The sequence below is a fragment of the Balaenoptera acutorostrata genome, chromosome 18, assembly GCF_949987535.1.
Source record: "Balaenoptera acutorostrata chromosome 18, mBalAcu1.1, whole genome shotgun sequence".
NCBI lineage: Eukaryota > Metazoa > Chordata > Mammalia > Artiodactyla > Balaenopteridae > Balaenoptera > Balaenoptera acutorostrata.
The window spans coordinates 9,782,380-9,797,444 of NC_080081.1; the positions used below are offsets into that span (position 1 = coordinate 9,782,380).

The 15,065-nt window shown below is 40.8% G+C and overlaps 1 protein-coding gene across 1 annotated transcript in view; it reads left to right on the top strand.

Annotated features, from left to right (window-relative positions):
* NALCN (sodium leak channel, non-selective) overlaps positions 1–15,065 on the top strand; it is a 283,440-nt gene that overhangs the window by 171,869 nt on the left and 96,506 nt on the right. The window contains 1 exon segment of the mRNA XM_057532605.1: positions 6,117–6,191. Within this exon segment, the coding sequence (XP_057388588.1) occupies positions 6,117–6,191 (75 nt within the window).

The window sequence follows — 15,065 nt, forward strand, 5'->3', positions numbered from 1 at the left end:
CAATAGTTCTTGCTTTCAGAATTAGGATCTGTCCCCCACTCCCATTAATTTGGGGGATGGGGGGAGAAATGGCTGACACCCAAGTCAGCCTGCAAGCTCAAGGCCAAGTCCGCACAGCACTCGGTTTGTAGGAAAATAATGTCTCACTGACAATGTAAATTAAATATGATGGAAACCAAGCTGCCACCCTCCCTTCACTTCTGTTTCTTTATCACGGTGGTTATTGCCGCCTTATTAGAGTCTGAGAAAAAAACTACGAAGTAATTCTCACCTCCTGGCAATCAGCTGCAGACCTAGCCTCTCCGGCATCTTCTATTTCCACTCCAGAGAGACATCAAAGCCAGACCCCAAGTGCCAAGTCCTCACCTTAGCACAGGGCCCTACTTGTCAGGAACATGGTGACAAGGACCCATAAACGTCCGTGTCCACACAGAGTTTCGAGGAAACTCGAACTCCACACACATTTTTAAATACGGTTTCTGTTTTTGCCATCACGTCTTCATGTTAACTAAGCAGGAAAGGCTGAACATTCAGATAGTGAATGAACCTAGGTTTAATGTAGTTTAAAGCAAACTTTAAACTTTCTCATATATCATGCTTAAATTTGTTACCAAAACCCGTCCCAAGAGCTTGTCTCAACGCTGTTAGCGAGGGGCTTTCTAACTGCAAAGCCCCTTCAACAAAGCCGAAGTGTTTCCTTTTTGAGTCTTGCCTTCTCTCTACCATGAAAATCAAACTCTTATCTCCATGAAAAAGAGAATGTGCAGCTAGAATCCCCATCTATTTCTCTGTCCTTCTGCCCTGAGGTTAGCTTTTTCCTCTTTCCTCCAAAAAGGAGTTATAAAATGTACTGTTTTTTAAATTAAGGTAACAAAACATTACATATTTAATAACTTTTGTCAAACTGCACTTAACAGTATCCCGTTACTGTTTCAATGAGCCAGCTTAAAATAACTGCATTACCTGCATAAAAAACCAGAACATCTGAAAGGAAAATTTTAACGGAGAAGAAAAGAATGCCATGACTCTGTGATTATTACAACCTCCCTCTCACACCTCCCGACCTCCCTTGGTGGCATTTGGGCAAACTGCCAGCCCCCAGGCCTACGTCTCAGTCTCCCCCAGCCTCCTTCCAGGCACCCATGCTCTGGCCATACTCACCTGCTCACCAGGCCCCTAGTTAGCCCCATACGCCCAAGGCCCTGTCTCCCCTCATGCCACCTGGAAAGACTTTCTCACAATTCCCTTCCTGCCAAAATCCTCCTTCTCCTTGGCATCTTGCTATCCTGGTAGCGCCTGGCTGGACTCATGATCAGCCCCTCATGACCTTAAATGAGCAGCGTTCAGAAGAGGCCCCCAGACGCATTGGCCCAGATCAGCTCTGAGAAATCGGAGCGCTCAGATGGCACAGAACCGAACCTGGGATACGCTGGCTGAGTTTAGTTTCTGCTTGTCAGTCTTCACGCAGGTGTGCCCCCCCTCCAAGCCCCTGCTCCCATTTTCCTTCACATCCCTGCTTTCTGAGAGGAAATAAGAACGTTCTCTGGGGATGAAGCATGAGGGAGGCGGAAGGGCCCGGAGAGAGACCGGGAGGCGGAAGGGCCCGGAGAGAGACCGGGAGGCGGAAGGGCCCGGAGAGAGACCGGGAGGCGGTGTGTTTCGACGACGGTGGCACGTCACACCCAGGGCAACGGCAGTATGGGTACCATCCTGGGTGTGTTGACAGCCAAGACCTGCAGCCACTTCTTGTCTGAACGTGACGGGGAGAGCTGAGCCTTGCTAGGACGAGGGGCGGCCCGCAGAGGGCTGTGTGGCTGCCTGAGAGGTCTAGGTGGAGAGAGTCTGAAAGATGCCCCCCAAGAACCAGTGTCCCTCAGCCTCCACCTGGAATGGCAGAACTTCCAAACTTCCTTGAGAGTTGAGAGCCACTGAGTAGGAAGAACACTACTGCTGGAACAGGGGCCCAAATTAGAGACCAGATAGAGAGTAGAGGGGGTTGAATGGGCGCCCCACAAAAACATATCCATGTCCTAACTCCCAGGCTTGTGAATGTGACCTTATTTGGAAAAATGGTCATTTCAGATGCAATTAAATTAAGGATCTTGAGATGAGATTCATCTGGATTATCCAGTTAAGCCTCAAGTCCAATAACAAGTGTCCTTATAAGAGAAGGATGAAGACAAGACACAGGGAGTAGGAGGAAAAGGCCGTGTGAAGACAGAGACAGAGATTGGAGTGATGCTGCCACAAGCCAAGGAATGCCTGGGGCCACTAGGTGCTGGAAGAGGCAAGAAAGGATCCTCCCCTAGAGCCTTTGGAGGCCGTGTGATCCTGCTGACAACTCGATTTTGGACTTCTGGCCTCCAGAACTGTCATAGAATCCCCTTCTGTTGTGTTAAGTCACAAAGCTAGTGCAATTTGTTGCAGCAGCCCTAGGAAACTAAAACAGGGGGTGTCACTGAGAACCAGAGATCTTAGCAGGAGCTGCAGGAACTGAGGTGGTGATCAATTCAGCAGAGAGAAAGCCCAGCGTCCCCCAAATAAGCGCCATCACTGCCCCTGATGGGGGACAGAGGACCAGTCACATGGCCACAGTGGACCAGAGGCCAATGACAATCACATCTTTGACTTTAAACCAGAACTACAAAGATAAGGAGCATTTATTCAAATGTAACTGAGTTTTAAAGGACAAAATTGGATTCACGTAGCAAGATTCGGTTTTCAGCCATCAACACAAATGGAGGGCTTATGGACTAAATTCAACTGATATGTAAAAATATGAAGAAAACTGTTTTAGTGTCGCATATCTAAGTTTACGTCTGTGTATTTTCATATGGGCTATACCACACACCAGGGTTCTTGGGGGAGGATTAAGTGAAAAAATACTATAGCTGCAATTTGTCAAGCTATTATTATTATAGCCATTATATTTTACAAATGAGAGCACCGAAATTCACAGTGGGCTAGTGGTTGCCACGTAGCTGGTGACTGTCAGAGCCTATTTGCCGGCCAAGCTCTCCAACCACATTGCTCTTTTCCACCAGGCTGCCAACCCACGTCTGCTTAATTCGATTGTGAACTTTGTAGCAGTGAGCACGGTATTGCATTTATGTTCCTGACCAGGCAGTGTCTGACACAGCGACAGAGTCCAATTTAATCGAATAGCATAACCTTGCTGTGGTTAAGTAACCTGCCATCTGTCTGGTGTTGGGAAAATAATTAAAAATAAAATCTCCTGACAATCCAGAAAACCTCCACCAAGGTAGACAAGAAAGAAGACAGTTTTATTACTGAATAGCACTAAACCAGACTGTGATGGGCCTCACGGGCAATCCACCAAAGTGATCGCAAAGACAGAAAGCCGTGTCACCCTTTGATACACATCCCCACATCGCATCCATTCTCTCAGGATGAAAACAACTAGTCCTCAGGCAAGAAGATCGAGGGCATCATATGTTAAATACAGTTCCCCCTAAATTCACCTGGTAACTGGGGTGGCGCTCTGTGATAGCTAATTGCCGTTACCCGAAGGAAAAATAAAACTTTTCATATCTCCATGATAAATAGGTAGTTTTGCAACATGGGTCCAGGTGACTAAGTTATATTCCCAACTTCCCATGGAGAAGGGGAGACAGGGCACTCTTCCTGGGTTGTAAAATGATGAGACTTATTTAGCTTTTAAAAAGATCTGTATACATCTCAAAGGGACAGAATATATAAGCACAAGTTTTCCAAAGGAAATGCGCTAAGAAAAGGGAGGGGAACTGTGGCTTTCCCTGTTTTAATCAGGGAAATTATTTTTTTCTTTTTAGATTTGTGTTTGCCCTTTCCCTGGGGAGATAGGAAAGGCTGTTAGGTTAGGACACAGAGCCAGGCCTGCTCCAGTGCCCAGGAGAGACAGAAGTGGTGTGAGACGGCTCAGATTCACAGCGGAGCCCTTCAGGTGGCCACTCTGAGTCTGGGAGAGGAAGCAGGAGAAGGGAGACTCCTCCCCTGAGAGTACTTTGATGATAACGTCAAGGTCAACCTCAAGGTCACAGGACAAGGGCTAGACTTGGAGTGAACTATGAAATGTCCTGTATAGAATAATGTCTGGTTTAGAGTAAGCCTGAATATATCTGTGCCCAGATGTGCACAGTGTGGTAGACGTGGTGACATCAGTAAAAAATCTGTGGTCTGATAGAGAACAGACATGTGGTTGCCAAGGGGGAGGGGGTGTTGGGGAGGGTTGGATTGGGAGTTTGGGGTCAGCAGATGCAGACTATTATATACAGAATGGATAAACAACAAGGTCCTACTGTTGTTCCTATATCACAGAGAACTATATTCAATATCCTGTAATAAACCATAATGGAAAAGTATATAAAAAAGGATATATATATGTGTATTACTTTGCTGTACAGCAGAAATTAACACAACATTGTAAATCAACTATGCTTCAATTTTTAAAAAATTAAACAAAATAAATCTATGTTCTAGACCATTCTGTATCCTCTTTAAGTTCTGGTAGGATCCCAAAGGCTGTGGCTATTCGCAGGAAGGGTGCTGGCAATTGTCCCAAGCCAAACATTGTCAAAACTTCAGAGTAGTAGAGGCTTTTTTTTCCCCTTGTTATACGCTCATTAAACTTGGAAAAAAGCTAGCCATTAACTTCTGTATAATAATCTCTCTGGTGCTTAAGAGTCATGACTAAATTGCCTCGATTTTCTTACCTTTGTGCTTAACAGTCTAATAGTAACAAATGGGAATAATTTGCTAAGAGGGAAATTAAAAGGAAGAATATAAATTAAGAATGAAAAAGATTATCAAATTAATGTGGTACTTTAGAGAATTCAAAGTTGAAAAGGGACTAGAAATTAAAATATTTTTAAAATTCTACTTTTTTGTTGTTTTCTTTCTTTTACCATATTTACCCATTCCAAATGAAGTATATGCCTTTTTTTTAATTTGGGAAAATATGGTGAAATACAAAAAAAAAGGGAGGGGGAGTCCATTTTTTTCACAAAGGCAGGCACCGTTAACATTTCTAAAGTACCTCCTCCTAGCATTTTCTCTATTATTTCTTTTTGTACATACTTGCACTTCTACCATATATACTCTCATTTAATATTGTAAGCATTTTTTCTACTGTTAAAATTCATAAGTGTATTAGTTATCTATTGCTATAGCACATATTATGAACAACTTAAGAGCTTACAACAATAAACATTTATTATCTCACGTGGATTCTGCAGGTCGGGAATCTGAGACGGGCTTAGCTGGGTGTTTCTGTAGTTCAGAGTGTCCCATGAGTTTGCAGTCAAGATGTTAGCTGGGGCTGCAGTCACCTGAAGGCTTTACTAGGGCTGAAGGATCCACTTCTGAGATGGGTCAGTCACATGGCTGTGGCAGGAGGCCTCAGCTCATTGCCACATGGGCCTTTCCATAGGGACACAGCACCTGGCCATAGGACACGGCACCTGGCTTCCAGCAGAGTGCGTGATCCAAGGGGGAGCGAGGTGAAAGCCACAGTGTCTTTTACTACCTAGCCTCATAAGTCACACACAGTCCTTTCCGTAACCTATTGTTTATACAGACCAGCCATATTCAGTGTGTAAGGGGACACACAAGACTGAACACCAGTTACTCACAATGTTGCAGACTAGTTACCACAATGGATTTGTAATGGCTGCATGAATTTTACAATAGAGATCTCTATAACTGTATTAGCTATTTACATAAGGTTAGATGTTATTTCCAGTATTTCATTATTACAAATAATCTCTCAAGCACTTTTTGTATATAAAGGTTTTCATTAGTACTTCAGGTTATTTTCTTTGAATACAGTCTTAGAAGTAAGATTGTTGAGTTATTTTTTTAAAAGTTTTCTTAATTTTCATTTTAAATCAGTTTTATAAAGCAAATTAATATTTTATATTGTTTATTTCAGTTAACAGATGCATTTCCTTTAATGTATTTGCTATAAGTATCTTAAAATACCTATGCAGTGATTCACAACTCATGTTTAATGCATTCTATATAAGTGTATATTTTAGGTAGATATTCTATATCATATATATAATATTTTGATACTTATGGCGTGTGGATTTTTTCATTGCTATTTAACCATTTTATAGATCCTCCTGAGTTTGTTTGTCGCTGTTATTTTGGACAACTTAGAACTTGATGAAGATCTAAAGAAGCTTAAACAAGTAAGTAATGTATGGGGGATTCTTTAAATCGGCATTAAAAAAATAAGGGCAAAACACGTGCTTACAGGTAGTATTAAAGCAGTTCAAGGTTCAAAGTAAAAAAAGATAGATTTTAATAAATTAAGACAATCTGAGTTGGCAAATAATTTTCTTCTAAGTTTAACCTTCTCTAATATCAACCAAGGAAATTTTTATTGCTCTATGATTATCCTAGGAATATTTTTATATCGTTGAGTAAAATTAAGATGGATATAATATAGTAAATTGAATTTAGATTCTCCTTCTGCCATTAAATGAATGGCAGATTTGCCAGATTGCCAGATTGCCATTTGGCATAATTATATGTAATACTCTTGATCATCATCATAAAAATATTAAGCATAAACTTGCCTGACCACTAGACATTATAAGAGAATTTAGTCTGGGTGCCCAAAGTGGTTATAAGAAATGGGATAGAATAATTGATCAACTGTGTGCCCAGTTGTATATGAAAATAGATTGGGTGTTATGGCATTGATAATTATGTCCCCAAAATGTAAATGTAAATGTGTGAAGATTATGTTATTGATGGCAGAAAGATTACAGGTGTGATTAGCTATTCTCATAGTTTTTGTTCCATGGAAGATACTTGGCTTGAATATTTGACTCTGTCAAAGAGAAGAGACCGTTTGAGAAGCAGAATTTGTAAAAGGGGGCAGCCTGGATAAATATTCTTGGATCACCCCCCCCCAGCACTGCGATAGTTGGGATTATTAACATCCCAGTGAAGATCCTATCTGGAATTTTAGGAAGGCTCTACACATTCAGAATTTTCAACTTGGATAGAGTTGTCTATTTTTTAAAAAACAAAGACATAACCTATTTAAATTTTTGTTGTTATTTATATATCTGAAAATCACTTTAAGCATTTCATTTTTTTACTCTTGTTTATTTCCAAAGCCTATGCTTTTAACCAAGGGCAGTCAATAAAGAAAAAAAACAAACAAACGTATTTGATATAAAGATGCCCACTGTGAGCATATCAAGCAAGGATTTAAATTCTCCCCTGTCCTGGGGCTACACAGGCAAATGGTTATCTGGGTATGGTGGGCATGATTTCTTCCAGATCTTTTCAATTTTGTGGCAACAGTGGTAGGTTCTTCAAATGAGGGTTGGGAAGTTCTTTATACCATTGATGCAAATACTTCCCATGGTTTCTAGTTGTAGAAGAAATATGTAAATAGTGAGTTCAAAATTGAAATTGACCAACCATATAATTAGACACAACCAATAAATATCTCTTGCTGTATAACCACCTTAGTCCTTGCTTTACAAATCTGGTATTTATTTCAGGATTTAAATGATTTTATTCTATTTTTATTATTCCCAGAGAAGAGGATGGGGAAAATGTGAAAAAATAGTTGATCTTCTTAATGTTTCAAGTTCCAGAAAGCACTCTATATTCCAAAGTCTGTCTTTATTCAGTTTAAACTTTTTTTTTCAATCTTTGACCCTTTCCACCAACTAGTCTGTAGGTTCTTATAGCTATAGTCACGTTTGTGTGAGCACTGGCTCAGTGCCAGGTACTTTGTATTTTCATTTATTTAAATTTCACAGCAACCATGTGATGCAAGTATTATTAATAGCTTCATCTTACAGGTGAGGAAACTAAAGCACAGAGAAGTAACTTGCCTAAGGTCTCACTGCTAATAAGTGGCAGAGTTAGGATTTGAACCCAGGCAATTTGGACGAAGAGCCCAGACTCAGCCTCTATGCTATATTGAGTCACATTAAAGCTATATAAATGCCAAACATGAGTCATGCCATTGTGGAGGCTCATTCATAAGACTGTTAGTTACTTGTTGATAAATAATGATATCTTAGATGACAGAGATGTCATTATATTCATGAAATAACCATTGATGTGACAGGCAGTTTCTTGAGGAATGGAGGTGAATTAAGCTACCCAGTCATTAAAACTCTCCAAAAGGCAGATGATCTAATTAGAAGCACTGGAGTTAGGACTTTGGCAGAAGCTAAGAGCTGAGATGCTTACCATTCACTCCACATGATGGCAGACACTGGCCAAAGCACCTGTTCCCTCAAGGACCTTCTGGAGCAATGACCCTCCTTAGACACAGACATAAGGTGCTTGCAGCATATTAACATTTTAGAGAGGTCTCTAGAGACTTAATGTACTTTATTATGATTGTGGTAAAAACGATTGTGTTAAAATATACATGTTGGTGCATAGACGTTTTTCAAGAGTAATAGAAACCAGTATGAGCCACCTCTGAAATGGAGACGTTAAATATGAAACACTGAACGGGGGCTATTAGAAAAAGTCGGTTCTCATGCTTGGGAGAAGGATTATGTCCCTGGAGGTGGATGGGTTAGGAGACAATGGTAGAAAGCTGAATGGTACAGTGAAGAAACTAGAATGGAAGAGAAGGAAGTGAAGAAGTGAACGAGGAAAACATCTAAGAGATGAAATTAAAGGAAAGAGCACAGATTATTAATCTAAGCCAGTGATAAAGGGGGAGAAATGTGACCGAATGCTAAATCAGATTGCTGCATGCACCAGAGCTTTTGCGGAGAAGCTCCCGGAGGCAAGCACAGTCTGCAGGATCAATTGTGCTGGAATTGTATCCTTCTCAAGTAGAAACGTGCTACTTATTGTTTCCCCATTATTTTCTGAAGTTGCCTCCTTGCCCTTTAAGACAGTGGTTTCCAGCCAGGGACGCTAAACCGTGGGGCTCTTCAGGAGAAACTATGGGACCAGCAGCCTTCTTTAACACTTCAGGAAACCTAAAGGGAATTGTGCATTTGCCCGACTGAAATGCCTACTTCATACTTTTAGCTGGAAATTTGTGAATTCTAGGCAACAGCACTGCTTCCCTAATGCTAATGCTCTGAAGGCTCTTCATGTATGCTTTTCTTTAAGGAAAAAGAAGCAGCGTTGAATTATGTATTGCTTAATAAAGGCATTTTGATAGACAGAAACTTTTTTAAAGAGAGGACTCAGAGGGCAATAATTAAAGGGCTTCTTGGGGATGACTTTGGGTAGGTTCTGATGTAAATGCTCATTCCCAGGCCACCTGTCTCCATGCCATCACCCGTGTTGTGCCTTTATAGCCACTAATGTAGCTTTTCCTTTGTCGCTCTCCAAAATAAACAATGCTCTGAAAAAACATGCCAGTTATGCATTCACATGAAATTCACCTATTGCTTTCCTAGCAGCAATATAGCAGTAGCAATCATTTCCTAGCTGCCATAATTTATGTGACCCCGTATCTAATAAAATAGAGACCATGATTCTCTTCTCAGCATCACCAAAACCCAATACAGGACCTGGAGATAGATAGAGACAGAAATAGAGATATATAATGGTTTTTTACATAAGATCAGAAAATTGACTAGAAATGAGATTGTCTGTAAATGTATAATTTGGCTTCTGAGAAGCCAGATCAGTTCATATAGAGGCTAAAAACCCCCTTGACCTACTGCTGTCCTCTAAACAGCAGTAGGAGACAATGACCTTCATGCTCTGTGATGTAGCAAAAACACTGGAGAATGTAGGTGGAATTTTGCAAACTTTGAAAAGGAAGAGAATTCTTGCAGCTTTAATGATTTTTGCAAATTCAGTGCAAGACAGATATAAAGGGTTTTCTTTTAAGCAGTAGAAGATTCATTAAACTATGAGAAAGAAAAAGACCCATAGAGAAGCCTCAGGGAAAAGAATCATTGAAAAGGGAAGTAGAGATAGTCTGTGTAGATTAAATTCAAAGCTCTGAAATTAAAACTGTTTGCCCAGCTCTGTATTAAGTCCCATTTGAGTCTTGTCTGGTTCAAATTTGATAATGTTTGGTCTTTGATGGCGTCCAATGCATAGTGAGGGATGGACATGTAAAGAGACTTCTCTCTCTTGTTGATTATGATTTTAACAAAACAACCAAAATCTTAGTCCTTTTAAAAATATGAGCTCAAAAAAAAAAAAATATATGAGCTCCGGGTTAATGTTTCTCTGTAGCCTTACCTGGGGGCTTTCATTTTCATCTCTGTCTTGTCTCCTGTATTGAAGTCATTCTGGATTTAGGGCAACAGCAAGGGGACAGAGTAGCCACTCAGCTAAGCACTGTTTGCCGTCTCCTGATCTGAGTCGAGCCTTCAGTCTTCTCAGTAATTTTTCCATCTCACAGGAGTGAACTCAAACGAATATAACGTGGAAGAAGGATGCAACTGTGACAATAATAAATGTTCCCTCTTGAAACCTATCTGGTACCAGGCACTTCGTATGCAATTACTGAATTTAATTCTAAATGTTAAAGACACAGAAACTAACATTCAGGGAGATAAATTTCTGGCCCAATTTCATATAATTTGTAAAGTGCTTAAGTTGGGATAATAAGGGCTTTCTGACCCCAATGCCGGTGACACACAACCTGCTCAGAGAATCAGTTCATTCATTCATTCTACGGCGAGTGTCTGGAAAATGAGTTGGATGAGATGCTTGCATTTTTGGATCAGCAGATTCTCTCCCTGTGGATGTGTAGACGGGAGGTCAAATTGTAATCAGAATATAGCTCAGTGAGCTGGGAATCAGTGTGGGGTGTGGAGAAGGAGGGTTGTGTGATTCAAATATGTAATGGCATCAGGCTAATGTCACTTGAGGTATTCCTTTTACTAGATCTCCCCATTTTTGTAATCCTGGGGTCTGAATGCCCATCTGCCGTACTTCAGATGTTGTGTTAGGGGCACCAGACATAATGATAAGCAAGACATTGTTCCTGCCTTCAAATAGCTTATGAACTGGTGGGAGAAAGTGACAACTAAACAGATACTACAAATTGTGGAGCACAAAGGAGACACACATAACAGATGATGAAATTAGACATGTTTTCTCCCAACTATGGCAGAGACTAAAATCTGTAATTCCTGTCTAGGTGAAGGGAGTTAGAAGAAGGCAGTGTGAAGAAGCGTGCTTGAGACCAAGAGAACAGCAAACTTTTTCTTTAGGCAAGAAAAAGCATAGTGGCTTTTTGGAGGCCACTAGGAGTTCACTGTGACTCAAGTATAGAGCAAGGGAGAAATTGGTGAGCTGGAAAAACAAGCAGGGACCAGCAGAGGAAATGCCATGAGCAGTGCTAAGCCTTTAGATACTATCCTGCGGGCATTTAAGCCAAGAGCGACATAATCTCCCCTATGTTCTATTTTTTTTTTTTTTTAACTTTGGGTTTATTTATTTATTTATTTGTTTATTTATTTATTTATGGCTGTGTTGGGTCTTAGTTTCTGTGCGAGGGCTTTCTCCAGTTGCGGCAAGCGGGGGCCACTCTTCATCGCGGTGCGCGGGCCTCTCACTATCGCGGGCCTCTCTTGTTGCGGAGCACAGGCTCCAGATGCGCAGGCTCAGTAATTGTGGCTCACGGGCCTAGTTGCTCCGTGGCATGTGGGATCTTCCCAGCCCAGGGCTCGAACCCGTGTCCCCTGCATTGGCAGGCGGATTCTCAACCACTGCGCCACCAGGGAAGCCCCCTATTTTTTTTTAATCAAAGTTTAGTTACTGTACAATATTATATGTTATAGGTGTACAATATAGTGATTCACAGTTTTTAAAGGTTATACTCCATTTATAGTTATTATAAAATATTGGCTATATTCCCCATGTTGTACAATATATCCTTGTATCTTATTCATTTTATAGATAATAGTTTGTACCTCTTAATCCTCTACCCCTAAATTGCCCTTCCCCCTTCCCTCTCCTCATTGGTAACCACTGGTTTGTTCTCTGTGTCTGTGAGTCTGCTTCTTTTTTGTTATATTCACTAGCTTGCTGTATTTTTTAGATTCCACATATAAGTGATACCATGCATCATTTGTCTTTCTTTGTCTGACTTACTTCACTTAGCATAATACCCTCCAAGTCCATCCTTGTTGCTGCAGATGGCAAAATTTCATTCTTTTTTCCCCTACATTCTTCAGTTCAGAGAATGAATTGAAGGGCACCTAGACTGAAGATAGGAGAGCCAATCCCTGAAGCAGATGGTGATTGCAGTCTCAACTAAAGGAAACAGAGGTGAGGGAATGTGAAGGAGTGGTGACGTACAGAAGGGGGAGTGCAGAGGGTAGGATCTGGTGACCCACTGGATGTAAGATGAGCAAAGGCTGGAGACTAGAGCATCACCCAGGTTTCTAGATTGCCCCAGGTGTGCCAAGGCAGAGGATGCAGAAGAAGGAAGAATTTGGGGGTTGGTTTGTTTGTTTCATTTTGGGGAGTGGGGGGGGTCATATTTTCCATGAGATGCCTGGGAAATATCTATGAGACCATGTCTGTGGATAGATGTAAGGGTTAAAACTTAGGCGGAGTATCGGGGCTGAGATAGATATTGGAGAGAAGCAAAAATTAACATGCAGGTGGTAAGTTAAGCCTTTAGAAATCATTAGTTTACCAAGGGAAGAATGGTTCCCTGAGGAACAGCAAATGAATCCAGTGAGCCAATGAGAAAGAGCCCTAAATGGGAATGAGAAGCCCAAGAGGTAGGAGGAAAGAGTAGAACGTGTGTGTCATCAAGAACAAGGCTGTGGTCCACAATCTCAAAGACTTCAGAGAGGTCAAAAGTGGTCACCATAACAAACAATCCTAATTACAATAGCATCAGAAAGAATAAAATACTTAGGAAAAAATATAACCAAGGAAGTGTAAGATTTCTGCCCTGAAAACTACAAAACATTGCAGAAAGAAATTACAGAAGACACAAGTAAATGAAAAGACACTCTGTGTTCATGGCTTGGAGAGGATATGGAGAAATTGGAAGACTTGTGCACTTGTTGGGGGTGTAAAATGGTGCAGCCGCTATGGAAAACAGCATGAGGTTCCTCAAAAATTAAAAATAGAAACGATCCAGCAATACCACTTCTGGGTATATATCCAAAAGAATTGAAAGCAGGATCTCATTGCAGCGTTACTCACAATAGCCAAGAGGTGGAAGCGACCAAAATGTCCTTTGACAGACGAATAACTAAAGAGAATGTGGTATGTACATAAAGTAGAATATTATTGATTCTGACATGCAACAACATGGATGAACCTTGAGGACATTATGCTCAGTGAAATAAGCCAGTGACAAAATGATAAATGCTGTATGATTCCATTTATATGAGGTATCTAACGTAGTCAAATTCATAGAAACAGAAAATAGAGTGAGGGTTGAAAGGGGCAAAGAGAAGTTGTTGTTCAATGGCTATAGAGTTTTAGTTTTAAAAGATGAAAAAGTTCTAGACACCTTTTGCACAACAATATGGATGTACTTAACGCTACAGAACTGTACCCTTAAAAACGACTAAGATGATAAATGTGATGTTATGTGTTTCTGACCAGTTTTTTTTTTAATTTTGATAAAAAATTGGTCATCATATTGGTAAGGTGGTGAGAGCTGGCTCAGGGATTCTGATGGTGCAGAAGCTGGGTTGCAGAAGATGAGGAGTCATGACAGCTAAGAAAGTAAAGACGAACTGTTAACCTTTTCCTCTCAGACTTCTCATGCTCTAAGTCTCCAGACAGACCACCTGGTTACGGACTGATTCTTAATTTTTGTAGCTATGTAGTAACATCATTTACTACAGTGCTACCCAACTGTTTTTTTTCCCATTGCGGTTTGCACAGAGAGTGGCATTTGTACAACAGCTGGGAATCACATGCAGCTGGAGGCATCCAACACTAGGATTTCTGCTGCTCCGGGAAAAACTCAGCTGCCTGCCCAGGGGCCGAGGATCAATACCCCAAAGAAGCTATAAATCATCAGTGGCTGAGTTGGAATACTCAGCATTTTACTCAAAGCCTTTGATGTAGCCCAACTCCACTTGAAGCCACTCCCTCAATCTTTTGGTCAGAGATGACTCTTTTGTTGTCAACTTACATATTATTTCCCATAATTTAACATAACTGAAATCTCAAAAGCTCATCTTATATAGCACTTGATCTGCTATTTCTGATAGAGCTTCATTGTTAGGCTTCTTTTAAAAAATAAATTCTTATGCCACATTAAGACATAAACAACAATAAGATCTGTTTAAAGGGATGAAGTAGCTAAGACTGAGAACTGTTCGGATCAGGGTTCAAGCTAATAGGTCACAACAGAAGCTAAGAATTTGAGGGTATCAATTATCAGCGTAAGAAAACAGCCTAGAGTGGGGAGGGACAGATAAGATGGGGGCACAAGCTACCGTGTATAAAATAAATAAGCTACAGGGATACATTGTACAGCACAGGGAGTATGGCCAATATTTTATAATACCTATAAAAATGGAGTATAACCTTTAAAACCTGTGAATCACTGTGTTATATACCTGAAACTTACATAATATTATAAATCACCTATACCTCAATTTTAAAAAGAAAAAGAAAAAAAATGACAGCAGCCTAGAAATCTAGAAGTCAATGCAAAAATGGGGAGCAGCCAGCTGGAATTTTGGAGTTAAACAGGTACTCGTCAGGGGTCCGGGAAGTCAAAACAAAACAGATGAGCTTCCTGTTAGAACTGATGTCTTCCTATTACGGGTTGAATTGTGTCCCTCAAAAAGAGATACTGAAGCCCTAACTCCCAGTACCTGTGAATGTGACCTTATTTAAAAATAGGGTATTTGCAGTTGAAATCAAGTTAAGGTGAGGTCATTAGGGTGGTCCCTAATCCAATATGACTGGTGTCCTTATACAAAAAGGAGAAGAGAGATACACAGAGACTAGAGCGATGCATGTACAAGCTAAGGAACACCTGGGGTGCGGACCGTCACCAGACACTAGGAGCAAGTCTTGAAACAGACCCTCCCTCAGAACCTCCAGAAGGAAACAAGCCCATAGACACTTTGATTTGGGATTTTCAGCCTCCAAAACTGAGA